Raw genomic sequence first — 27,553 nt, 5'->3', positions numbered from 1 at the left:
CAGATTGGCGGCATTTGGCTGAATCTAAGCAGAAAGTATAGCCCTATACACTTCAGAATTCATCCTGCTGCTTTTATCAGCAGTCAGGTCATCAATAAACACCAGTGACCCAGTTCCATTGGCAGCCATACATGCCCATGCCATAACACTGCCTCCACCATGTTTGACAGATGATGTGGTATGCTTTGGATCATGAGCTGTTCCTTTCCTTCTCCATACTTTTCTATTCCCATCATTCTGGTACAAGTTCATCTTGGTTTCATCAGTCCAAAGAATCTTCTTCCAGAACTGGGCAGGCATTTTTAGGTGTTTGCTGGCAAAGGCTAATCTGGTCTGTCTGTTCTTGAGTGTTACCAGTGGTTTGCACCTTGTTGTGAAGCCTCTGTATTTACATTCATAAAGCCCGAGGAAGAATGTTCCCACTGGCATCAAGAAAGAGAAAACAGAAAAGAAAGTTAGTATCTGCTTTCAGTGCAAAATGGTGTTTGCCATCATGCTCAGTCTTTCCCTTCACTTCACAGTGACATTTGACTACTGCATCTGGGTTTTTCCTCAGTGCTACACACTACGAAGGCTGTTTCTACATGAGGCATTTATCACGTGCTTGTGATTGGTCACTCACAGAAGTTCGTGGGTCCTATACACGATGTTGTCATCCTGCAGGGCACCTTCTGCTCTTTGCAACTTTTATCGTGTTGTTTTTCATGATGCCGAGAGTCTGGCATTTTCCCTCCTCCTGCTATGAACCGCGGTAAATCTATGCAGTGGTGCTTTATCGCAAATAATACTACATTGCCATCTAGTGGCTTTATAATGAAACATATAGAACATGCCAAGAATGGGGGGGAAAGGGGGAAACCATGTGGGAAGGAGCCAGTCATAATCCCGCAAGGAATCCAGAAGCAGAAGCCCGGGTAAAGATGCAGGATTTTAGCCTGGTGTAGAAATGCTCAAAGTAAACTTCCTATAGCACTCTCCCTTTTCTCATGACTAAGGGAGAAGGCTTTAGAAGGCTGTGCTCCATCCGTTTTAAAATCTTAGGGTGCAGTCCTATGTGTGTTTAGACAGAAAAATATCCCACAACTCCCAGCATTCCCCAGCCAGCATTGCTGGCTGGGGACTGCTAGTAGTTGTAGGACATTTTTCTGTCTAAACACACATAGGACTGAACCCTTAGTGATCTCTTCCTCTGGAAGCTTTTTAGGTCAAAGTTTGGAATCTGTGACAGAGAGGCCTGAGAGATTTTCTGTCATAGGTGACTGGCAGTGGCTCTCCAAGAACTCAGGTAGACATCTTTTTACATCACCTGCTACCTAGCCCATTTTTAATGTGGAGGTGTCCAGGATTGAACCTGGGACCTTTGGCATGTAAACATATACTCTGCCTTTGAACTTAGTCCTCCACAATCTCTGTCCTGAATCTTTCAGCTTTGTATGCAAACCCAGTCACCTATTAAATGGGCTGATCAAGTATTGTGGCCTTTTCAGATACTCCTTTTTACCGTCCACATCAGTTCAGGATGGATGTGGGTTCAGTGTTGGTTTCACACCTGTGATAACAACCATTGAACATCGTACCCTTTAGGTACCTGAAGATTAGGAGCAAAAGTGCTGCAAAATCAACACATCTCTGACCATTTATGAGAAACCCCAATAATGCCATTCTTGTCATTAGAAAAGGAGGTACAAGGTAACTCTAAAAAGCTCTCTCTCTCTCTGGTAACTTTTTTAGGAGGACAGTGACCCTCCCGTGAATGAGAGCTTAAGCATTGAAAATACTCTGTGGGCCAGCACTGTGATTGCTTCAGGTAAGGCAAAACCAATGTGTGAATTTCTGAGGGAGTATGTTAGCAATTTTTAAAAAATCTCTTTGTAATTGAAATAATCATTTCTTGTCAATGGAAATTAGTGGTTGGAATGAAATTTTCCACTTGTCCTAACACCGCTAGGGAGCTTGAGCTGACATCTAATTGCCCCTTTGGGCATTTATAGATGAGAAGGCCTTTGGAATTCCAGTAACCTTCGGGCAAAGCATCCCCTGCTAGAATAGCACTTAATTGCTCTCAATATTGACGTTTTAAATCTGTAACAGAAAGGGTGTTGGAGAGATTATAAATGGAAGCTAGGATAAAAGATCTCGAAGTAACCTCCCACCCCCACCCCGGAGCTGTAGCTCCATAGGAGAGCATCTTGTAAAAGCAAGACCAGATGTATCATGCAGAAGTTGCAAGGAGCCAAAGAGTTTTCTAATAAGTACTCTTCAAGAAAGAAAGCTTTATTTTATTTCCCCCCATTGGAGCTGTTAACGCATCTGCCCTCCTCTGTATAAGCTGTCATGTTGAGGATTTTAAAAGGGTTTACCAGATGGAAGTTTCAAGTGATCTCTGTTTGGTACTCAACTGATGGTTTCATTTTGGACACTCCGTAGTGTTCAGATGGAAGGCTGGCTGGGGGAGGTTGGTAAAAATCCAGCAAGGAAATTCAGTGAGGTGAAGTTTCATTTTGAGCCCCAGATTCAGAGAGCTGACAGTAACTCAGTCTTAGAAGCAAGACTGCAATGTGATGGTAGAGTAACTAGGAAATGGTTGGGGGAGATGGGCCAACATACAATGTGGCACCTGTGACTTAGGTCATCATACAGGCCACCTTTGTACTGCTGGTGGTCAGGTAGAACTTGTGATGCTACCCATTGGCAAGGCCCAGCCAAATCCTGCTCTCGCTCATTCATCAGTTAAGGCTAGCAGCTAGGTGAGCAGGTAATTCTGTTTGGGTGGCTTCCTCTGCCTTTATCTCAGTTAAGAGAGCATTCTGGGGCGAGTGATGACTCAGGGTTCTCATCATCAATGGCTGGCAAGTCTGGGGAGGAATCCATACCTTTAGAGGGAGAATATCTCATCGTCTCTTGGTCTTCATCTTGTGGCAATGCATGATTTAGTGGGGTGGACTCCCCACAGGCCTGCTCTGCATTAATAGAATTAATACTTTCTAAATATATTGCTCAAAGCAATTGACCTCAGGTGTTCACCTGTAACCCAAGTGTGGGGTTAAGAAGATAAGAGCTTTGGGGTTAAGAAGATAAGAGCTTTGGCTGCCAAATGACACACCTTGTGCTGGGTCTGCAGTTACCATCTTCTGCACTGAGGACAGGACCAGAAGCTGGAGATGGGACTGGATACCCATTTGACTCACTTCGAAGTTTCACTCTTTGGCAGGGGTGCACAGCCTGTGGTCCTGGGGCCTTCTGCAAGCCCCAAAGCCAGCAGGACCCCACCCACGTTTCTCCATAGCCCAGCTGATCAGGTCGACTGTGTGTGTGTGCGGGGGGGCAGCGGGAGGAAAAATGCTGTTCTCTGCCTTCCAAGATCATTGCTAGTACCAGTGGAGAAATTGCAATTTTGGTGACGATCACTGGGAGCTGGGAAAGACCTTGTTTGTTTGTTTATTACATTTTTATACTGCCCAGTAGCTGAACCTCTCTGTGTGGTTCACAACAATTAAAACCATAAAACTCAAGACAATAAAATACGATAAAATGCAGTATAAAATTTAAAAGTCTAAAGCTACAATATAGAAGTAAAAATAATAACCAAACAGAAGCTAGCAGCAGTGCAGAAATGTAAAATACAATACCAGATGTAAAACAAACTGAAAAACTAAAATGTCTGGGTGAATAATAAGGGCTTCACTTGGCCTCTGAAATGAGCACAATGTTGGCACCAGGCCAACCCCGTCTGGAAAGCTCATTCCACAGCTGGGGTGCCACAGCAGAAAAGGCCGTCTTCTTGGTAGTGTCAGGGTGGAAACTGAGCCAACAGAGCCCCAGAGCAGTACTGATTCTGAGGAGGAACAGCAATCCGTAGGAGAGGAGCTCGCTCATTTCTCACAAGCACAGCAGCTGGCAGAGATTCCTCCTGCCAGCATTCCTGGTCTCCTGACAGTGAGAGAGCGCTGGAAGGGGGCCTGCTGGACGCTCAGCGCAGATGCAGGGAGCGATGACAGGTGGAGGGCGCGGAAAGGAGGCGTACCGCTTGTTCGGCGCTCAAACAACGGTCGCATCCCGAGGACCCAAGGGAAAGAGGGAGGATCTCTCCCTAGCCTATAAGTTCAGGGTCTTCCCGTGATTCTCCTTCAAACGGGGACCAACTGCCTTACCTGGAGCTTAGGCTACTATTCTGCTATCTTTCCCCAGTGCTGTTCCTTGCTTTGTCGCTAGTGATTAGTATCTGCAAGAGTCATAAAGTAATAAAGGAATAAAGTCTCGGAAAGAATCCTCGTCGTCTGTGTCCTGAGTTGGCTATCGGTGGGGACTGCAAGAAGCAACTAGGGCGCTCCTGACAGGTAGCCACCCATCTTACTTCCTTTGGCAGGGGCTCCTGGAGAAGGACTGCTGAAGCTGATCTTTACCTACTTATACATACACACACACCAGTGATCCCTAAAGGGGGAGAGAGTTTGTGTGTGGGGGGGGGGCAGGGCAGGGGAGAGTGTGAATAAGTGTGTGTGTGTGTGCATGCACAGCTTCCAGCCCCCAATTGATGCCAGATGCAAAAAGGTTATGCACCCCTGCTCTATGGACATTCAGTGGTACACGTGAATAGAAGTCCTTGCTGCATACCTTCTTTGTTGCTAAGGGCTGAGAGGAGCCCCACTTTCTTTCTACAGACCTGTTTTTAGGTCAGCTGCCATATGGGAATGGTGTGTTTCCTGGCTTCTATCTGCAGAGGCGTACCTTTCAAGGAAAGCATGCCACGAGATTTTTACTCCCAGCATCTTTTTTGCATTTGGCTACAATATTTCCAGTTACATAAATATAGCGTTCTACAGACTTGCAGTAAAAGGGTTGGCTGGTTTATTTTAAAGCAGTATGTGAAACTCATTTCTTGCTGTGCTGTGCCATCTTGTATTTGCCTCCTCACCCTCTCAGCTCCTTTTTAGAAAGGGCCTTAATGTAGGAGATGTTTATGTGCCACTGGTGGAATAGGTTGTTTGTGTGCGTGTTGTTGTACATTGAAAGGTTTTTGAGATTATTATTTTTTTTACAATGAAAGGGCATCTCTACACCAGCCTAAAATCCTGCATTTAAAATGGGGATTTCTGCTGCCATTTTAAATGCAGGATCACAACGGCTCCCTTTTTCACCCGCTTCCTTTCCCCCCACCCCTTTCCCCCTCCCTCTCCCCGTATCTGAGTCTTCCATTATCTTTCATTGATCTCACTCCTCTCCTTGCAACTTTTCCTCTTTTCACGGAGGGAACTCAAGCGAAACACAATGGGGTAATTTGATAGCTCATTATCTGTGATCTATTTAAAAAGGGAACAAAGGGCATTTAGTGCAGGAGACACCTGGAGGTTCACCGCGTCATCTAAAGAGCCCGCAGACTTCCGTGTGGGAGCAATCTCAATCTCAGGATAAAAGCTCCACGTGAAGAAAGCCAAAGAAGCCCTGTTTCTGCGCTTCCCAATTATATACTTGGTGATAAGATGATATAGAACAATAAGCCTCAATTTCTCATAGTTCTCCCAAACAAACTGAAGGCCAAACAAAACATTTTTCAAATGGCAGATAGCAGAGCTATGCATGATTGGCTTGTTTAGTCCAGTGTAAGTGCACGGGGGCCTGATTTGGATCAGGACCGTGGTGCTTTGAGATGAGGGAATTTAAGCTTCCCTCGCAGATTTTGTCCCAATGGAGACAGGGATGGTTGGTTGGTTTTTTACCCTGCTGGCCCCCCCATGGGAAGAAAGGATTTTCTGATTGGGTGGAAAAAGCCTGTCATGTGCAGGGGGCCCTTTCTCACCAGTACTGAATGCGTAATCACTGGGGCGAGGTTGCTTAGCCAGCATGTGTGTTGCTGTGAGAGGGGCCTGGCCAGTGAACATGCTCCCAATAACCTTTCCATGTGTTCATTGAATGGGTGAGGAGGTTCATATGAACACCCCTGTTGTGTTATCCTAGAGGAAGTCTCTGTCATTTCCTTGTGCTTCTTTTCTCTGTTTAAATCGAGATACTGTTTTGGCCTCATGTTGCCTATACTCCTTGTCTATCTGACAATGTTCCAGGAGAGCAAATGTATGGTACTGTGTGCTATAACATAGTCATGGTCTAAGAGAACCTCTAGGTGGTATCATAACACACATGTTTAATAACAGAAGGAAGGCCTGCAAATCTGGCTAAGGCATAAGAGTATTTCATATTTGTGGCCTTTTAAGCTCTCTTACTATATACATGTTTATTTGGTTTTTGTTTATTCATTTATAGAGCTTATAACCCTCTTTTCCTTATAAAATAATTCCAAAGTGGTGTACAAAACCAATAAAACACAATAAAATACAGTATCAACCTTTAAAACAGGAGAGAACAGAAACACAGATAAGTAAGTTTACAAGACGCAGCAACACAGATTCAGTCAAAACATGAGTGAAAAAATATATCTGTAGTTAGTGCCAAAAGCTTGTAAGACTCAGCACCGGCTCTATATGATTGGGGGGAGGGGAGCTCCACAATCAGGGTGCCTGCGTCGAGAACACCTTCCCTTGGGTCGCCCCATATCAAACCCAAGCCTTATGCAACAGCATCAAGAGGGCATTCCCACTAGATCTTAATATCCAGATCAGGTATCCAGATCCTAAACTGTGTAAAGCTTATTCATAATCCATATAGGTTAACATCTGATCATTGTTAAGGGTGGAATGAAATGGGGAGAGGCAGGCAAACGAGCATCCTGGCCTCTGTAGGTTTCGGACGTGATCAAAGCAAGAACCGCTTTAAAGCTCATGAATAACAAAATATCCTGCCTTTACTCCTTGCCTGCCCCTTCTGTGTTGTGCTTCTTCCTGTTCCCTGGCTCATTAGTCTAGACAAGCCTTGCCCCAACCTGGTGCCCTCCAGATGTGTTGGACTACAACTCCCATCAGCCCTGGCCAGCATGGCCAGTTGTTGTCCAAGACATCTAGAGGAGACCAGGCTGGGCAAGGCTGGTCTAGAGGAAAAACAACAACAAAGGGCATCTCTACACCAGCCTAAAATCCTGCGTTTAAAACAGGGCTTTCTGCTTCCATTTTAAATGCAGGATCACGAATCCCTTTATCAGCTGCTTCCTTTCCCCACTCCCCTTCCCCCCTCCTTCTCCCCATATCTGAGGCTTCCATTTTCTTTCAGTGATCTCGCTCCTCTTCTTGCCGCTTTTCTTTTCACAGAGGAAACTGAAGTGGAACACAGCGGGGTAATTTGATAGCTCATTATCTGTGATCTATTTAAAAACAGAACAAAGGGCATTTAGTGCAGGAGACGCTTTGGAGGTTCAGGGTGTCATGTAAAGAGCCTGCAAACTTCCATGAAGGAGCCATCTCAATCTCAGGATAAAAGCTCCATGTGAAGGAGCCCAAAGACTGAGGCAGGCATCGATTATATAATACAGTCTAGAGTGGCACTATTCTGGATTTGTGGCACACAAAAAGGTCAGCCAGCACAATGGTACTCTGTCGATTAGGTTACTTGCAAAAGCAATACACAGCCTAAGAGAGCTTCTTTACTTGTACTTGACACAACTGAGACACATGTTTTCATGATGCATTTTAGGGCAATGAACACACCGGAATATAATAATGCTCTTGTTAGTCTCCAATAACTGGCTGGTAGAAAGCATGCTCAGTAATATTTTCTACAAGTGGGACCTGCAAGAGAATGTTGCAGTGTGGAGTGTTCCTAGTCAGGTTGCCTGCCTGGCTGCCAGCCAGACATGCCTCCTTTCAGCTCACTCTATTCCAACCCCCCAACCCCAGTTTTCTATTTTGAGACTGGGGCTAAATTGCGGACCTCATGGCCACAACATCTGGTCTAAGAGTCTGTTCTGTTCCTTGTCCCATCTGCTGCTTTTTGTATCACCTAGCCAGATGAAGAGCTCTGGCAAATTTGGAAGCTTGCACACTTTGGAGTCATTTTGGTTGGTCCTAATGAATGTATTGTCCAACAATGGGTTTTGGATTCCTCCCCCCACTCGGTGTTCTGTGGCCGCTGTGCATGCTCAGTCCTCTTTGAGCTGTTTTGGGGGTAGCCCTTAGGGTTTTTCCCCTAACTTCTGCAAAACCTGAAGCTCCTTTGAGGCTGCTGACCTCTCCTCCTTGTGCATGGATGGTGCTGCTTTGGTTACATAAGGACTGGTATTCTAAGAACGAGTTTGCTATTATTATATATGATACAAGTGCTATTCTCTTAGCACTTACCACATGTTGAGGTGTTTCTTCAGGAGGTTAGGTGTGTGATGACTAGAGAAAGTGTTTTCAGCTATGGCACCCCATTTATAGAATCCTTTCCCCAGGGAGGCTTGCCTGATGCCCACTCCTACATCCATTTGGCACCAGAAAAAGACCTTTTTATTTACCCAGGCTGTTAAAACAATACTGCTTGAATTGGCTTGTTTTTCTGCTGCCACTCTTTGTTTTCACTGCTCTCCTATTCCTAATGTCTTCTTAAAGCAGCCTTCCCCAAACTGGTACCCTTCAGATGTGTTGAACTATCACTCCCATAACCCCCAGTCTAGCACATCTGGAGGGCACCAGGTTGGGGAAGACCCTCTTAGAACACAATCCTATGCATGGTGAGATAGGAAAAAAAAGTCCTACAACTCCCAGCATTCCCTAGCCAACGTGGCTGGCTGGGAAATGCGGGGAGTTGTATGACTTTGTTCTGTCTAAACATGCATAGGATTGCGCCCCTAAAGTATTGATTTTATTATTTTATTCTGTATGTTTTAATAGTGTTATAAGTCACTCTGGGAGTGGTAACACTGATGACTGGGATGTAAATTTTCTAAATAAACATTATTAGACATGCCAGTGCTTACAGCATTTGGCAGAAAGTGGGGATGCAAAGCTTATAAATTAAATTGCAAAAAAAATATGGGCATAAATTGCATGCAGTAAACACAGCTTGGTAAACATGGCTTAGTTGTGGGAAGTAGAGAGAAGTACCTACACCAGCTGCTTAAACCCATTCCCATATTTATGTGTAACAACTGCCTCTATCAGTCACGTTTTCTGCCTGGATCGATCAAACAAATAATTAAGATTCATTTCCAGGGGTCTTGCTTTTTTCTTTCTTTTTTTTAAACACTCTTTTCATTACAAGTTTTATCAGTCTTTAATCTTAGTCATTATGTTTCCACAGGAACAGTTGTGGGAGTTGTTCTGTACACAGGCCGTGAGCTGCGCAGTGTCATGAACACATCAAATCCACGGAGTAAGGTAAGGGGCAAGATTCCCTGATCTGTTTTACTCATTAGGAGCTAGCAAACCCAGGGTTGCCACTGAATGTACATGTGAAAAGGAGCTGCGGCCCATGCTGGCCACCTGATTTGTACCTACACGATGCATGTGTTGGTCACATGAGCACTAAGGTGTGCATGTAAAAACAGCTTAGCTGTTCACCTAAAATTGTAATGTGTGAATTGATGTTTCTCATTTGGGTGACTTTATACATTATAGCTCCCACATGGATACCACCCAAAACAGCTTCATGATCTTCCATACCAGGGCCATTATGTTAGTAGGCTCTTGTCATGTGTGGTGGGTTTTCTAATCAGAGTAAACGCACAATCCTATGCATGTCTATACTGAAAAGAGTCCTGCAACTCCCAGCATTCCCCAGCCAGGATTGTGACCTTAAAGGTTGAATCCATAGAAACAACCAAATAACCCCAAAGTGTGTTCCCTCATTCCACATAGCATACCTGTCTCTGTGTGTGTGCGTGTGTGTGTGCATGAGCTCTCTCTGTTTATATGTTTGTATGTAAACAGTTTTTAAATTATGTACTGTATTGTATTTTTTAAGGTTTTTAATCCTTGTATAGTGGCCAGAAAGCTCTGGCTATTGGGTGATATAGAAATGTAGGAAACAAAATGAAATTTTCTACCACACATCTGCACCACTTGGCAAAATGGTCATCGGTAGCCACCCATTCTGAATACAGAAAGTAGGGAGTGATGACTGCACTATTTCTTCTCCCCCCACCACGCCAAATCTGGTGTAAAGGGTGTGAACCTGTTTGTTTTGAAGACCAAAACGTGACTTTGCTGTATCATGTTGGCAGCTCATAGAGTTGTGAAAGTGTCAGATCATGTATTGATCTGGGGTCCTGATTCTGCCAGGGCCGAGTCAAAATAGATTATTTTAGATTACCAAGATGAAACAATGCCTCTTGTGCAAAAGGATGGCAGAAAATGGATGCAGAATAAATATGCAAAGAAGGCTCACGTCTCTCATCAACCAGTGAAGCTGTCACAGCTGAGTGACTGTCTGAGCCCCCAAGATAGACGGGAAGTCATTCCTAGAGCCACAAGTTTCTCCAGGCTGGTAGCGCGCTTTCCCCCATCAAGCGAGACCAAAGGACAAAGCCTGCGGGTTGGATTTGATAGGTTCCTTCTCCCTCCAAGCTCAGGAGCTGGCAGGGAGAAGGGGGGCTTCTCTTCCCATGGGAAGCGAAACCTATCTCATCTTCCAGGATGACATAATCCAGCTGAGCAAAACAGCTTCAGAGTGAAAACTGTAGATTACTAGCCTGTGTGAAAGGGCTTCTTAATTAGCGATAAAGCTGCTGGTTTGGCCAAACTACACAAGTCTCTTGGTGGCTACCAACAGCATATAGGAATGCTGAGAAGTCCACCTTACTGCTCACCAACAAACTCACTACAACTCATAACTCTTGTATGATGCAAGCAATCTCTTTTCCTCCCTTAGATCGGTCTCTTTGACTTGGAAGTGAATTGCCTCACCAAGATTCTCTTTGGGGCACTGGTGGTGGTCTCTCTTGTCATGGTTGCTCTTCAACACTTTGCTGGCCGCTGGTACCTGCAGATCATCAGATTTCTTCTTCTTTTCTCAAATATAATTCCTATTAGGTATGAGACTCCCCACCCCTACCCCAAACACACACACTTTAAAGTAGCACTGTATTTATGTTAGGGTATTCTGCAGTAGCCCTTGTTTACTCAGCACGTACCTCAGCATACTGTAAATAGCAGGGTTAGTCTATACCCTTATGAGCCCAGATGCACATTACAGCTCCACTTCAGGTTTCCTCATGGAAAAGCTGCTTAATTAAGAACTAGAATAGCTGAGCAGGAAGCCCCACATGATGTATCTGTTTCTGGGTGAAACAGAAACCATTCCAGACGATGGCCCAATGAATGAATAAGCCATCAGGAATCTCATGCTTCTGTGTTCCCCACTCCACGTGGGAAAGAGACCTTATATTTCCATTCCTAGCTAGGGATGTGCGAACCCACCCTAGCCCAGGTTCACCAGGCGCCCACTGAAGTGCTCCCCCCGAGACCCACACTTGAGCTCCCATGAGCTCAGTGAGTCGCCCGCACTCACCCCAGGCCCGCCTGGCAAGCACCCGCCATTTTGCCACTTTTTTTTTTTTTTTTACGAAAAAGGGGAGCTTAAAAAAAGGTGCATATTTAAATATGTGCAGTTTGAGGCTGGGAAAGCTTAATACGTGCAACATTAGAGGCATAATGCCTCTAATATTGCGCATATTAAGCTTTCCCAGCCCCAAACTGAGCATATTTAAATATTTTGCCTTTTGAGCTCCCTTTTTTCATTAAAAAAGTGGCAAAATGGTGGGCGCTCACTGAATGGGTCGGAGTGAGTCCAGGAAGGTGCGAGCGGGGGCAAGCGAGGGCAGGGCCTTGGCAGGCATGGTCCGGGGGTTGCAGGCGGGGCGGGTGGACTCCTGGACCCAGTTGGGCATCCGTAACATCCCTATTGCTAGCTGGCAGCAAACCAGATCCTGGTTCGTTTGCTTTCTGATAAATTGCGGTTTGAACAGACTACCATTTGCCGCATCTGGATGCAGCAACAAATGATAGTTTGTTGCTAACCAGGAATGGAAATTTAAACCTGGATGTTGAACCTCTTTAAGGGCCAAATTCAATTTTGAAAAAGCTTTTGGGGGCCTCACTACAGTGGTGGGAGGGCCCAAAAGCAAAAGGGGGCAGAGCCAGATGCAAAAGAGACAAGACCAAAATACCAAAAACACTAACATATATCTTTTACTAACAGTAAGTAAACCTTTGGAGAGACATTTTAGCCTTTCAAAATGGGGGAAACTCCACAAAAGCCAAGAAACCACCAGTCCATAGTCAGGCAAAATAGGGTAGGGACAGGGGCAGGAGTGTGGCCATCTGGGAACCCCAGGGGGCCAGATTGGGACCTCAGGTGGGCCAGATTTGGCCTGCAGAGTTCTGGTTCAACTCCCAACCTTTGGATCTCCCTCTTTGCATGCAAAGTAGAGCAGAGAGTATGCAAGCGCAAGGCTTGTGCCAGCCCATTCATGTAACAACAAAACATGGCTTGTTGTGTCTGAACTGGGGTTCTGACGGTTTAAATGATCCCCTGCATAAAAATATTCTTTTTATGTATGAAACCCGTCTAGAACTTTCACCCTGACATGCTAATTTTGTACAGACAAGGAATATTTTGATGCGATGGAGCATGAAAAGCATTCAAACCAAGGAGGGAAATGGCAGCTTTGCGGGGGTGATTTCAACCAGGAAAAGTACACAGCCCTCTCTGAATGCCACAACCCTGATCTGATTTGGGATTCCTTTCTTCATAGCAGCTTTAGTCTTTCCAAACAAAACACAAAGGGCATCCTGTTCATTCATAGGTCTCCCATATCATGCCTAGACTAGCTCGGAGACTTGTATTGGATTACATCACTGGTTCATAATTTAAGGCTGACCCACCTGTTACATTCCTTGCTAATTACGGCCAGGATCCAAAGACCTAATCTAGGCTTGGGCGTGCCCAGTGGCATTTTTTATTTGGAACAGATCCTAGAACCATATTGCTAACTTCTTCTGGAAGACCCCTCCCTTGCAAAAGCCATTCACCGTGTGGCACTGGAGGAGGACGGTGACGGGCTGCCGCTTGAGAAACACCAACTCAGAGCTCCCTTGGGACCCGTCTGGAGTTAGTGCAGTGCTGCTTTGGATCCTGGCTGACTTCTTTTTTCCTTCTCATATAAGTGGTTATACTCATGCAAGCAGACCACTCATGTGAACGGGTGAAGAATAAAAAGATGACAGAATCATCTGTTTGAATCAGACCTTGGATCATTACATTAAATTAATATTTAAAATATTATACATCACACATTTATTTATTTATTTATTTATTCCATTTTTATCCTGCTTTTCAGACAAGGCTGCTTAAGGCTGCTCTGGGAGCTGGAGCTAGTCGGGAGTTGCCCCTTTTCAGCGGGCAACTCCTTTGCTGAGGGAACTGCACTGGCTGCCTATCCACTACCGGGCTAGGTTTAAGGTTTTGGTACTAGTTTACAAAGCCCTAAACAACATGGGACCAGGATACCTGAGAGAGCACCTTCCCTCTTATCACTGAGGTCATCAGTGGCATGCTCCTGGTGGTTCCACATGAACCTATGGCCCAATTAGAGTCCACCCAGAGAAGAGCCTTCAGTGTGGTGGCCCCCTTTCTATGGAACTCCCTGCTTCTGGAGGTCAGGTAGGCGCTAACATTGTGCTGTTTCCAGCGCCTCCATGAAAACATCTTTATTTCAGGAAGCCTTCCTTGACTGACCAGCCATGGTTTTATCGGAATTCTGTTTCTTGTTAAAAATAGTAATTTTTAACATGGTGTTTTATTCTTGTATCCTAGGAATTTTGTATCTTTTATTGTTCACCGCTCTGGACTCTGTCTAGATGTGGGGCAGTATATAAAAATAATAAATAAATAAATAAATAAATGTCTCCCAAAGTGGCTCAAGAAGTAAAAAAGAGAAACAGGCCCTGCCATGAAGCTTAGAAACTAAAAAGACAAGATACTCAAGGGAAAAGGAGTGGAGGGGAAAAGAAGAGCAGGGAGACCAGTTTTGCAAATGCACTTCTGGCCAGGCTGATCTTCCCTTGCTGGCATCCTTGCTTTAATAGCACTTGGTTGCTCTTGTTCCTTTGGTCAATGAATGGCCAAATTTTTCCTACATACCTTCATGTCTTTGTGGGTGGGGGAGGGGGGGAGAAATGTTTGAGTAAATTTATAATATCTAAGCATTGTTCCTTTTTTTCTTCCTTGCCATCTTTTCCCTCCACACAGTTTACGTGTGAATCTTGACATGGGGAAAATGGTCTACAGCTGGATGATCCGGAGGGATTCTAAAATTCCTGGCACTGTGGTTCGATCCAGCACGATACCGGAGCAACTAGGAAGAATATCGTATTTACTTACAGATAAAACGGGTATCTTTACATAGTTTTAAAACGTTTTATTATTATTAAATTATTATTAAATTTATTATTAAATTTACTAATCGCCCATCTGGCTGGTCACCCAGCCACTCTTTTTTATTACGGTGTTAGCTGTCCTGGGGGGTGAAAATTTTGAAGAGCAGGATACAAATCTTTAAAATAAATCAGGGCGCAGTCCTATGCATGTTTAGACAGAAAAAAGTCCCACGACTCCCAGCATTCCCCAGCCAGCCATGCTGGCTAGGGAATGCCGGGAGTTGTAGAACTTTTAAAATTATGATTGTTGTTGTTGTTATTATTATTATTATTTACATTTCTATACTGCCCCGTAGCCGAAGCTCTCTGGGTGGTTTACAAAGATTACAAACCATTAAAATACAGTATACAAAGTTTAGAAACCATTTACATAAAAACGCAAAGGCAGTACATACAGAGACAACATGTATCTTTTCTGTCTAAACGTGCATAGGACTTTGCTCTAAATAAATAGAACCTTTGAAAGAGAAGGAATCAGGCTGTTGCATAGTTAAAGATTGCTGTTAGAGGTGAATATATATATGAGGTGTGGTCTACACAAGCCTTGAAGTGAGCTAGTAGAATAGACTTGCAGCATTTCAGAGTGAAAATGGGAGTGGCCATTTTTGAGCGTTCCCCTACATAAAAACTCCCGCGTAAAAAGCTGGCACATCACAGAGAATGACACTCTGTTGGCTTGCTTCCTGCTGTGTTAGGTTTCCTTCTTCCAGGGAACTCTTAACACAAAGAAGCATTAAAAATTCTGAGGTGGTATATATATTCCAGTCCATTCTACCATTTGAGTCAGCTACATGTGTAGACCAGGCCTCATAGAAGTAATTATTTAAAGAAAAAAAATCTCCATTAAAAATCATAGTTTTTTTTTAAGTACTTGCATAAAAATAATTTCTAAATCTGCTGCTCACTTTATCAGAGGCACCTTTTTAGTCAATTTACATTTTTTAATTAACCAGTTCATTAACTAAATATTGCAACTAAATATTGCAATATTTTCTGTAAACCATAGACTCACTTTCCATTACTCCATTGGCTAAAAAAATGGACTGGCTTATGTTCTACATTATATGCTGTGATTTAAAGCTGCCTCCGCTTAGAGCAGCGGTCTTCACTATTTTTCAAATGGGAGCCACGTTGGCAAAATACATTCAGTATGAGAGCTGCCGCGTCTCTCTCCCTCCTCCCCACCCACCTGCCCTTCTCATCTGCCTCCCTTCTCCCTCCCATGTTGCCACGATCTCCAGGGACACCCCTTCCTCCCACAATGCCTGGCTCTAAGGAAAGTCCCCTCAGAGCCAGGCATTTGGGCATGGCCGCTTCTCTGAAGAGGTGTACCAGCTGCTTTTCCCGGCGACGCAGCTCTTCATAGAGCTCGGCCACCTGCTGGCTCACTCTGGGAGGATCTAGAGAGTGGGCTGCAGCAACAAGATGGATAGGAAGGTAGGGGGGTGGGAGACATGACAGAGACAGCAAAGGGAGGGAGCACAGCAGTAGCAGGTCCTCCTGGCAGCAGGGCGAGCGCACAATTTGCTGCTCCACCACCTGAGCTTTGGCAAGCCACCAGTGGCCGTGGGCCTTGCAGTGAAGACCAGGGGCTGAAAGGGAACAATTTATGACCATTCGTCTGTGTGTGTGTGTGTGTATCTGACCTCAAGCTATTAATTGTAGTCAGTTAGCATCTTCCTATAGCAGGGATGGACAACACACAGCCCACCAGCCTTTTGTGTGCCCCTCATGCTGGGAGGCAGGTGTGCAGCCCCCAGTGGGTTCTGTGCAGGGCAATACAGCCCTTGGAAGTGGCCCACCACTGTCCTATATGTCCTATACATTATCCTATAGACATATTTAGTCTGCAATCATGTACATACTTACCTGGGAGCAATTTCCATGGAACTCAGTGGGACTTATTTCTGAGTGGACATGCATAGGATTGTGCTGTTAGTCTGTGCACCGAGGTCTCTCTCTCAGCCTATCTTTAGAAATGAAACAACCTGGCCACTTTATGATGAGGAGAAACGGTAGGTGTGTTGTGTCTCTTCCTTTCATCATGGATCAAAAAGTAGGGATAAAAATGAAACAGCCTCCCTTGTTTGGACCATGACTTATAAATCTGCTCCTGCTCTAGGAACCCTCACGCAGAATGAGATGGTTTTCAAACGCCTTCATCTTGGAACAGTGGCTTATGGACTAGACTCCATGGATGAAGTTCAGAGCCATATATTTAGTATATATACTCAGGTGAGCTCAACAGCATTTATCGGAATGTATGGTCAGGATCCAAAGAACCATGGAACAGTTCTTTTGGGACTTGCTGTTAATTGATCATAGCATTCTATGCTACATCACATACTGTTTTTTAAAGTGAAGGGAGCTTCTGTGACATGGTATTTGACTGGGGAGCGGGGAGTCATCTGTTCAAAGAAGGAAAAATTGAACACTCAACTGAGGCTGAACTTCAGTTGAGTGTTCGATTTTTACTTCTCTTTACTTCAGACAACACGATAACCAATGTTTCAACAACAACCCATGGTTCAACGACAACCCACACTCAACCGATACTCAACCCTTGAATTATTGTGTTGTCTGAGCCTAGTCAATTTACTTTGGATCCCAAACTAAACTGACTAGGCTCAGACGACACAATAACCCACACTCTGAACCCAACCACTCTAAGAAACCATAGTTTGTTAATCACAAAGAATCCATGAAGAAAACTCATGGTTTGCTGTTGGGTTGTGAACCGTGGGTTGGTCATGGTTAACAAATCATGGTTTGTTATTGTGGCTGGGATCGGACCACATGATAACCCACGGTTCAACAACAACCCACTAGTCCAACACAAGTGAAGGGCAGCAGGTTGGGGAAGGCTGTCTGGGAGCATGGAAAGTCGATCCACATGTCACTTTTTACCCATCATTCTTTGTTATTACTTCTGTGGTATTGAGTGATGTCCAAAGCAGACATTATGCTAAAGATGTAGCAAGCACTATGTCTTTTGTTTTTTACTCTAGTGTAAGCACATGGCCCCCCCTTCTGGATTGGGACCCTAGTGTGGGGCTGGGGCTTTAACCCTTTCCCCTCCTGTGGTCTTGATCTGGATCAGCTTCTGTGCGCCTGCAACTGATGGTGCAAAATAGGGATCCATTTGTTTAATGGATCACTGTTTTGCACTATCAGTTGCAGGCATAGGCTGCTGACCCAGATAAGTAGCTGGGTGGGGTGGGGGTAAAAGCACTCTTAAACTTTAGGATCTGGATCGGGGAGGAGGCTGCATTTACACTAAAATAGCAAAGAATAAAAGACATAGCTGCTTGCTATGCCTTTAATGTAACATTTGCTTTGGCCTTAGGCTGTCTTCAGTCAAGTCAGGACACCAACCTGTTTCAAAACCCAAGTCTAACTAATATAGTTATATTTAATAACAGGGAAGTACTGTTTAACGGCGGTAAAGGGAGCTTCTCAGTGAGTATAAGTTTAAATATAATTAAAAGGTTGGATTCTTTGTTAATTGGAAGCATTTGCTGGCCATGATTCATTTAAACTGTAGTTCTGATTCACTGCTCTAATTATTGTTACCATGCTATGCCCTTTGACATGGAAGTGAAACTTCTGTCCTTTTGACACAAGAGGTTAACAGAGCAGGAAACTGGATGGCTATATCTTCCCCCTGTGACCAGCATAATTTAGTAATTGCAAAATTACCTGGAAGGTCTGATGCAGGACTCTAAAAATAGTATTAAAAATTAAACAACTGGCTTTTTACCGCCATGTCAGCCCATCTGTTTTTTCTTTTTCAGTGACTGTGTATTTATGAGTATAAAATCCTGTTCATCCCAAATGTTCAGCCCCTCACTGAGTTAAGTGATTTCACCAAAAGATAGGCTGTAGCACTTCATGAAGCTGAACTTTAGAGGCTAAACATCTAATGAATCTCTAAGAAGCATACCCTTCCTAACCGACTCTGAAAATGTGTGTTCAGTTGCCTCATGTTAGGCAGTGGAGGCTGGTGGCTCCGATGTCAGTGGGGCGGTGAATCTGGTCCAGGATTCAGTCAGAACCAGTCAGAACTCTGAAGTAGCTCTCAAGGTGCACCTTGGAGAGCTCCTTTAGAGTGCCAGCTGGTTCTGACTGAAACCTGGAGCGGATGCACCACCCCACCGACATTGGAGCCACCAGCCTCCACTGATGTTAGGAACTTCCTTTATAGCTCTAAACTGAGGCAGGCAGAAGGGATATTGGAACCTACTGGTTGATCCCTAGAGCTGTTTCCAAATGGAGGGCTCCTACCATTACCAGGGTCCTTCCAGACAAGGCTTTTACTATGCAATTGCATTGCCTCATTCACAAAATTTTACAGCAAATGCAGATGACGTCATTTTCCATTTGCAGCCCTCCTGTGTTTTCCCACCGCTGCTTCTGCCTTTTTTTTCCTTACTAGAAAAAAACTGTTAAGGGGGAAAAAAAGATGAAATAGCTGTACCATGGCTTTTCTTTATCCATTTACTCATCTATTTGTGAGCATTTATAAACTGCTTACATTTACCAATTTCAAAGCAATGTACACATATCATAAAAACAGAAAAAATAGAAAAAATAATGCATAGAATATATCATATCTTAAGATCCATAAGATGGTAGGCTAAACGACCCAGGGAGGGCTTACGTAAACAGATGTATCTTCAATATGTGGCTAAAAATAAAAAGTGTTGGTGCATGTCCAGTCTTGAGGAAAGATTATTCCACATAGTGGGCACTTTTGTGCTAAATGCCTTGCTCTGATCAACTTCAGAGCTGACCTCAGAAGTATGGGGCATCAGCAGGAGAGTCTCAGCAGATGACCTCTAGGATCAAATGGGTCTATAGGGGAGAAGGTGGGCTCTCCAGTCTTTTGAGTGTTAGCGGTAGGAGCTCTCCATCTGGAAGCACCCCCAGTTAGAAGGCATTTTGCAGCTATTCTGTCTTTTTCTCCCTAACGGATTTTCTGTGATTTGCAACTGACCCCCAGATCAGCAACTGACCCCCAGTTGTTTAACAGTAGCAACAACAATCCCCACCCCCACCCCTCTAAATTAGACTGCTAAAAGAAAGCTTCCATGGGTGGTTGGAACCTGGAGTGGATTTTTATATGACAAGGGCTATGAGCTCAGTTCTGATACTGAAAACAAGTTCCTAAGCTGAGTATTCTGCGGCATATTTTTGTCACCAAATTCAATTTTCTGATTGCTGGAACTTTATTTATTTATTACCTTTCTATACTGCCCAATAGCTGAAGCTTATAAATATTTTAACCAAAGCTTGCTTGCTTGCTTGTTTGTTTGTTTGTTTGTTTATTTATTTATTTATTGCATTTATACCCCGCCTTTTTCCCTCTTGCAAGGAACCCAAGGCGGCTTACATTATCCTCCTCCTCTCCAATTTATCCTCACAACAACAACCCTGTGAGGTGGGTTGGGCTGAGAGTGTGTGACTGGCCCAAAGTCACCCAGTGAGCTTCCATGGCCGAGTGGGGACTAGAACCTGGATCTCCCAGCTCCCAGTCCAACGCTCTTGCCACTACACCACACTGGCTTTTGTCTTCCCCTTGCAAATGGAGGGTATTAATGGAAGCAAGGTTTCTACAACTGAACACAGCTGTATTTTTCCTCTTTTCTTAGCAGTCCCAGGAGCCACTTGCTCTAAAAGGCCCCACCCTCACTACCAAAGTACGGAAAACCCTGAGCAGCCGTGTCCACGAAGCAGTGAAAGCGATTGCCCTCTGCCACAATGTAACTCCCGTCTATGAATCAAACGGTGTGACAGATCAGGCTGAAGCCGAGAGGCACTATGAAGATTCTTGCAGGGTCTACCAAGCTGCTAGTCCTGATGAGGTAAAATGTGCCAGGAAAAAATGGTTAGATTTCCTGTGGCATCAACGCTGGGAGATTTGTTCATACCAACGTAATTTGTTTAAATATGAATACCGTCTATATCTTTCCTATTGAGACAAAATGTCTCGCCTACACTCCCTGTACGGATCAGACTACTTTACAATGGGTTGGATCCAGTAGCACTTACTGGATTTCCACTTATGCTAGAGGGAGGAGGAGGAGAGACAATCTTTGTTATCCCTCCTTCTCTCTGCAGCCCCCCGGAAAGCTGCTCTGGAGGGCTGAAGAGTCATGAGAAGCAATGCATGGTGAAGCTGGGGATCAGCAAGATTGGCTCCCCACCCTCTTCCTCTAGCAGGGAGCCCCCACTGGATCCCAGACCCTTCCATAAAGGAAAGGAGTCCTTCCATTCACAGAATGGGCCATCTGGATCCAGCTCATCATTATCATCATCCGATACACGCATGTCAGTTTATTTTATTATTTCATTTATTTTTGTTATTACATTTATATCTCACCATTTCCCTGCAAAGATCCCAAGGCATCTTATGTAATCTTCCTCCTCTCCATTTTTTTAATCCTCACAGCAACCCTGTGAGGTGAGGGTAGGTTAGGCTGAGAGTCAGTGACTGGCCCAAAGTCACCCAGTGAGCTTCATGGCTGAGTGGGGGCTTGAACCCAAGCCATAGAATCATAGAATCATATCATAGAATAGTAGGGTTGGAAGGGGCCTACAAGGCCATCAACTCTAACCCCCTGCTCAATGCAGGAATCCAAGTCAGAGCATCCCTGACAGGTTGCTGTCCAGCCTCGTCTTGAACGCCTCCAGTGTGGGAGAGCCCACCACCTCCCTAGGTCATTGGTTCCATTGTCATATTGCTCTAACAGTCAGGAGGTTTTTCCTGAGGTTCAGCCGGAATCTGGCTTCCTGTAACTTGAGCCCATTATTCCGTGTCCTGCACTCTGGGATGATCGAGAAGAGATCCTGGCCTTCTTCTCTGTGACAACCTTTCAAGTACTTGAAGAGCACTATCATATCTTCCCTCAGTCTTGTCTTCTCAAGGCTAAACATGCCCAGTTCTTTCAGTCTCTCTTCATAGGGCTTTGCTTCCAGTCCCCTGATCATCCTTGTTGCCCTCCTCTGAACCCTCTCCAGTTTGTCTGCATCCTTCTTAAAATGTGGTGCCCAGAACTGGACACAGTACTCCAGATGAGGCCTAAACAGTGCTGAGTAGAGGAGAAAGAGTACTTCCCGGGATTTGGAAGCGATGCTTCTATGAATGCAGCCCAAAAGAGCATTTGCCTTTTTTGCAGCCACATCACATTGTTGGCTCACATTCAGCTTGTGATCGACAACAATTCCAAGATCCTCCTCGCTTGTAGTGTGGTTGAGCCATGCATCCCCCATCTTGTAACTGTGCGTTTGGTTTCTTTTTCCTAGGTGCAGAACTTGGCATTTATCCCTATTAAATGTCATTCTGTTGTTTTCTGCCCAGCGCTCCAGTCTATCCAGATCACTTTGAGTTTTGTTTCTGTCTTCCAAAGCATTAGCTGTCCCGCCCAATTTTTGTGTCATCTGCAAATCTGATCAGCATTCCCCGCACTTCCTCCTCCAAGTCATTAATACAAATGTTGAAGAGCACCAGGCCCAGGACTGAGCCCTGTGGTATCCCACTCGTTACCTCTCCCCAGCATCCCCCGAGTCCTAGTTCAACACTCATTTCCTTTTAAAAGCCAAATCCTGGATGGAAAAGTCTGGCTGGGTTTTGGGATGCAGTTGGCAGAGAGAAGACCAACTCTTTAAAAATGTGAAGTGTACGTCCCTCTGTTGTCTTGGCCCCACAACAGATGACTTCTAAAAAGGGACTGGGTGCTCGATGAAACCTTCAAGTAAGAGAGATGCTGTTAAGCAGCAATTCCCTGTGGGGAATCTATGAAAAGTCTCTTTAATAGGTATCCGCATGCTCCCTTTGAAATTCTGTAGCAATAAAATATTGCTAAGGCACGAAAGTCAGCTTATGCTGAATTCAGAACAAAACCTTGGAGGTATTCACTCTCCCTCCCCCCCCCACACACACACTTCTTTCTCCACTTTTGAACAGCAAAGGTAATTTCTACCACTTGGCACAGGATTCATTTCCTGAAACACAATGCAGGATTTCCTAGATTTGTTTCCTGTGAGCATTCCTGGGCAGGGACTCCTGAAAGCAGCTTTATTGAGAGATCAGTTACAGCCTCTGGGGCTCTGTGATCCTGTCAGGTTGAGGCCATACAGTAACAGAGGGGAAATGTAATAGGTAGAATCTGATCAGAGATAACTTGCCTGGGAGGATTCTTAGCAAACTGGCCTTTAACCCTGACGACACTTCACCACTTCCCAGGATGTGAAAGAATGTAGCGATCAAAAGCATTACGAGCAGCGTTCCCCATTTCCACCCGACGCAAATAAGGCTTTGGAGCAACAACTAATAACAAGCAGGAAACTATTTGTTTCTCTCTGTAGCTATGAAGCGGTGTTGATCAATAGCCTTTTTTTGCCAATGGTTTGATGCTATTTAATGACTGGAAGGAGTAAACGATGAAGTAGATGAGCTAGGAAGCTTGATGAAAATTCATGGTATATAGCAATGATACTGGTTCGTGCTCTTTGCTTCCCTGAATGGAAATTCTGGGACAGGTTTACAGGGTCACTCTTCTTTTGAGGAGAGGTTGACTAGGTTCGCACAACGCGCTAACCTACACTCAGTGCCGTGGGTTATTTGTTGAACCGTGGGTTATTTGTTGAACCTTGGGTTACCATGTTGTCTGAACCCAAGACATTTTTCCCAGAGTGTCTTGTTAACCATGCAGTGTGGCTTATTTTTTCTCAAACAAGCCACCTTGAGAATCCATCATTTGTTGCTGGGTTGTTCAGGGTGATTAACGAGCCACACTTCATGGTTAACAAGCCACCCTACAGAAAATGTCCTGGGTTCAGTCAACACATTAACCCATGTTTCAACAAACAACCCATGGTTCAACAACAACCCACACTCAGCCACTGAGTATGGATTAGCATGTTTTGTGAACAGTCCCAGTGTTGGAGATCTGTTGTGTTTTCATGGCAGTTTGTTTATAAATGTATGAAAACCACAGCTAGTGCAGAATTCAGCAGTTGTACTGCTGAATGGGACAGCCTAGTGAAAGCATGTTACACCTTTGCTCAGTGAACTTCACTGGCTGCCACTATGTTATCAGGCCAAGTCCAAGGTGATTTTATTGACATATAAGGCCCTAAACAACTTGGGACCAGGCTACCTGAGAAACCACCTTCTCTCATATCAGCCTGCCTGTTCAGTGGCGCAGCTGGACAGTTTCATACCCTGGACATAATACTCTTATGGGGCCCCACTTTAAATATCCGTGTGTAGAATGTCAGCTGTTAAGCACACAGCTAACATCTCTCCCCACTCCCATTCCATGGTTTACAAGCAATTCTACATTCCTGAGATGTTAGAGCAAAACCAAGAAGCAAAACAAAACCCTGTTTGCCAATTTCAATTAACCCCCCCCCCCCGCCACTCTCTGGGTGGTCAGTTGGAGGCCCTCCTAGGCTGTGGGGCCTTGACTTCAGCCCCATGGTCCAGCTGTGGCAGCACCACAGGCCCCATTCACTGAGATCTACAGATCAGAGCCTCCTGGTTGTCCCATCACCTGCACAGCTACCTCTGACAGCAAAAAGGGGAAGGGCCTTTTTTGTTGTGGCACCCTGCCTTTGGAATGTTCTCCTCCCTGAAGTGTGACAGGCACCATCCTTGGTGTTTCGGTGCCTGTTGAAAAACATGTGTTTTACCCAGGCATTTGCTGATTTGAATACCTAGTTTACTAGCTTTTTTGTTTGTTTTCTTAATCTCTGTAGTAAAACCTGCCAAAAGCCACTGCCAAAAGCCACTCAAGCATCAGGATTAGAAGAAGGGACTTTTGGCTCAAGTTTCATTCTCATAACCACTATGTTACCTCTAATTGCCTCTGACAGAAACAATGAAATGTCATACTTTGCTTTTGTAAAGTATTCTGAAAAAATGTGAAGAGTTGCCGTTCTGGGTTACCACCTTCCTCAAATAAATAAATCTTCCTTAAGTTACCCCTTTAAGCACCCTGCCATGCTTATGGCTATATACGTGTAGCAATGTAATTCTCTGAGTTATGCAGCCAAAAGAGCGTCACTGTCATGCCAGAGTGAAGTAGTTTGCAGAAGTACTTTTGACAAAATTTAAGGAGGAGGTCATGCTCAGTGGTCATGGGATGCTTTCTGACAGAGAAAGGGGAAATAGAAAACCAGGGTGACTGGGGGAGGTGAAGGGAGGACCTTGAAAGGAGATATGTCTGGCTGGGTGGAATCCTGAACAGGAGCACTCCATTCTGCAACACTTCGTTGCAGGCCCCACTTGTCACATTCCAGTTTAAAATTCCATTTGGCCAATATGTTACTTATTAAAACTATAATGGTCGAAGATTGGACTCACAGCCTTGTCTGGAGGATTATGGAGACAATGGTCAATAGAACAACCTGTAATTTGGCTTCTATTGCATGCCTACACTGGAGCTACAAAACATCTTTTCAGTTATCTTTCCAAATAATTCATGGGATTTGATAGAGAAAGCAAACAGTTATTCACATTGAATAACTGAATACTGTATTTTTAAATGGAAGATGTGGGAATTGTTCCCAGGGGAGGCAAGGCTTTCTTGTGTGAAAGAAAGGCAGGCAGGCAGACACTTGGCCACCTTGTATGTAAAGCAAAGCCCACCTCTGAAAATCCTGTCTTCTCATGTGGGGTGCTGCCTCACCCACAGCTCCTGGAAATCTGTGGTAACCACTGGGCCAAGTACTTTGGCCTAACGCGAATTCATTTATGCTTTGGATTCCAGGGGGGAAATATTTTGAACCTCAGAAGCATTTGCACTGTGGCTTCTGGTTTTCCAAATATGCTCACATTACAGCAGTAACAAATTCAGCTTTAGCCCCAGCGTGCCAGTGAAGAAAGGCAGGCACAATAATGGTATATCCACTTTTAGCAGGGGCAGTAGCAGACGGATGCAATGGGGAAAATGTACAGTTAACAATTGAGTAACTTTGTTCTTTGCTTCACTCATCTCCCTTCCCCCCACACTCCTATTCCATTTGCATGACCTCTGAACCTCTAAACTCAGCAGTCTGTCTGACCTGTGACCTTTCTGGTGTTTAGGTGGCCCTGGTACAGTGGACGGAAAGTGTAGGCTTAACACTGGTTGGCAGAGATCAGTCTTCCGTGCAGCTGAGGACCCCTGGCGGCCACATCTTAAACTACACCATCCTCCAGATCTTCCCTTTCACCTATGAAAGTAAACGGATGGGAATAATTGTTCGGGTAAGTTGCACTAAACTGCATAATAACAGTCAAAGATGCTACAACAAGCCATCTGGCAAAACACAAATGCCATCGATTGCGATGAAGTTTCATGTTTATCAGAGGAAGGTGGGCAGACTTCAGCCTTGCAGGATCTACTTTGTTTTTTAGTTGAACCTTGAGTAGGGATGTCGGAGAAATCTGCAGCCAAATCAAATGAGTTCTGATTTTTATGAATCAGAACTCAACCTATGGATTCCGCAGTAGATTGGCTTTTTCTGAGTCACACAGATTCCATGGACTTGCGGACCGGTTTTTCACTTTTGGGGGGGATTCATGCTAATTCATATTAATGCTAATCGATACATGTGCTAATCTGTATTAATTAATGTGCATTAGTGTCGTAATATGTGTTAACTCATGAGGATTTGAATGCATTACAGATGCATGGATTTTGTAAAAACTGTTCCATCTGTGTTTCGCGGATTGTCAGGTGCCTTTCATTCTGTCGTCTGCTCATTGGCGGAATCAGGGATTTTCCTATTTGCTGAATTTGTGTAGATTCGTATCTGCGCCAATTCACACTTGCGCAAATCCCCCAAAATGCACAATTTCATGCTTCAGCCTATGGAGAAATGTGCATTTTCAGCTGGTTTTTAAAAATTTTCTTACTTTTCTATGACTGAATTTGTGTAAAGTTTCAGAAAGTAAAAAAATCTGGTCCACAAGTCTGCAGAATCCATGCACCTCGGGAAAAGCCAGTCTGCTGAGGAATCCACAGGTCGCATTCATAGAAATCTGAACTCATATGATTCCATTATGGATTTATCTGACATCCCTAGCTCAAGTACACAAGTGTGCATTAGTGTTAATGTACACTTGTGCTAATGCGTATTAACGCAAGTAGAACAAAATGCTGGTTTAAAACAAATCTGATTCTGTCAATGAGCAGATGACAGAACGAGAGCCTCCTTGCAACCCCCAAAACACAGATGAAACAAATTTAACAAAAGCTGTACTTCCTTTCCCTCGGGATCCACCAACCAGAGCCTGGTGCAAAAGACATACTTAGGGTGCAATCCTATTGACGTTTGGGACTTTTTTCTGTCTGTCTAAACATACATAGGATTGCATCCTGAAAGGCTATGCAGGTTTTCACTTGCAACACAGATATAGTTAAACGGGACAGGATATGGGCGAGTATACAAGCCCTGCTCCCAAATGTCCCCACTTCCCTAACTACATCAAAGATCTTTGCGTGCCGAACACAAAGATCTGAGTAGGACTTGCAAGCACGTTCAACTGAACTTACTTACAAACCTCTATTCAGATCTTTGTGCTCAACATGCAAAGATCTTTGATGTTGCTGTTGCTGCAGGGAAGTTTGGGGGCAGGGTTTGGGTGCTTGCCCACGTCCTGTTCCAACTTTAACTATATCCGTATTGTAGGCAATGCCTGCACAAAGCTTTAGAATGAAAGAATCTGAGTTTGTTGTAAGTACCAGAAATGAATAGAGTTCACAGTCCTTCCACACAGAAATCTTCTCCCGGTTATCTCCGCAACCCCCAGCTTTCATTTGTTGTTGTTGTTCAGTCGTTCAGTCGTGTCCGACTCTTCGTGACCCCATGGACCATAGCACGCCAGGCCTTCCTGTCCTGCGCTCTCTCCCGGAGCGTGCTCAAGTTCATATTCATTGCATCCGTGATGCTATCTAGCCATCTCATCCTCTGCCGTCCCCTTCTCCTTTTGCCTTCAGTCTTTCCCAGCATCAAGGTCTTTTCCAGGGAGTTTTCTCTTCGCATTAGGTGGCCAAAATATTGGAGCTTCAGCTTCATTATCTGTCCTTCCAATGAGCACTCAGGGTTGATTTCCTTTAGGATGGACTGATTTGACCTCCTTGCAGTCCAGGGGACTCGTAAGAGTCTTCTCCAGCACCACAGTTCGAAAGCATCAATTCTTCGGCGCTCAGCCTTCCTTATAGTCCAGCTCTCACAGCCATACATTACTACTGGGAAAA

At 44.5% G+C, this 27,553-nt stretch overlaps 1 protein-coding gene across 3 annotated transcripts in view; it reads left to right on the top strand.

Moving 5' to 3' along the window:
- Window positions 1-27,553, top strand: part of ATP9A (ATPase phospholipid transporting 9A) — a 174,773-nt gene that overhangs the window by 83,776 nt on the left and 63,444 nt on the right. For 2 of the 3 annotated variants that reach the window (XM_084854165.1, XM_084854163.1), the window contains exons 9-15: window positions 1,732-1,807; window positions 9,166-9,242; window positions 10,735-10,895; window positions 14,116-14,258; window positions 16,426-16,538; window positions 19,955-20,167; window positions 25,396-25,557. In XM_084854165.1, the coding sequence (XP_084710291.1) occupies window positions 1,732-1,807; window positions 9,166-9,242; window positions 10,735-10,895; window positions 14,116-14,258; window positions 16,426-16,538; window positions 19,955-20,167; window positions 25,396-25,557 (945 nt within the window). The remainder of the gene's footprint in view (window positions 1-1,731; window positions 1,808-9,165; window positions 9,243-10,734; window positions 10,896-14,115; window positions 14,259-16,425; window positions 16,539-19,954; window positions 20,168-25,395; window positions 25,558-27,553) is intronic. The other variant, XM_084854164.1, reaches the window with a different exon arrangement.

The sequence above is a fragment of the Heloderma suspectum genome, chromosome 4 (assembly GCF_057233095.1).
Source record: "Heloderma suspectum isolate Gila_16-S chromosome 4, 16-S_ref, whole genome shotgun sequence".
Classification (NCBI taxonomy): domain Eukaryota; kingdom Metazoa; phylum Chordata; class Lepidosauria; order Squamata; family Helodermatidae; genus Heloderma; species Heloderma suspectum.
Note: the sequence above shows the minus strand (reverse complement) of the source record. Positions and strands in the feature narration are given on the sequence as shown.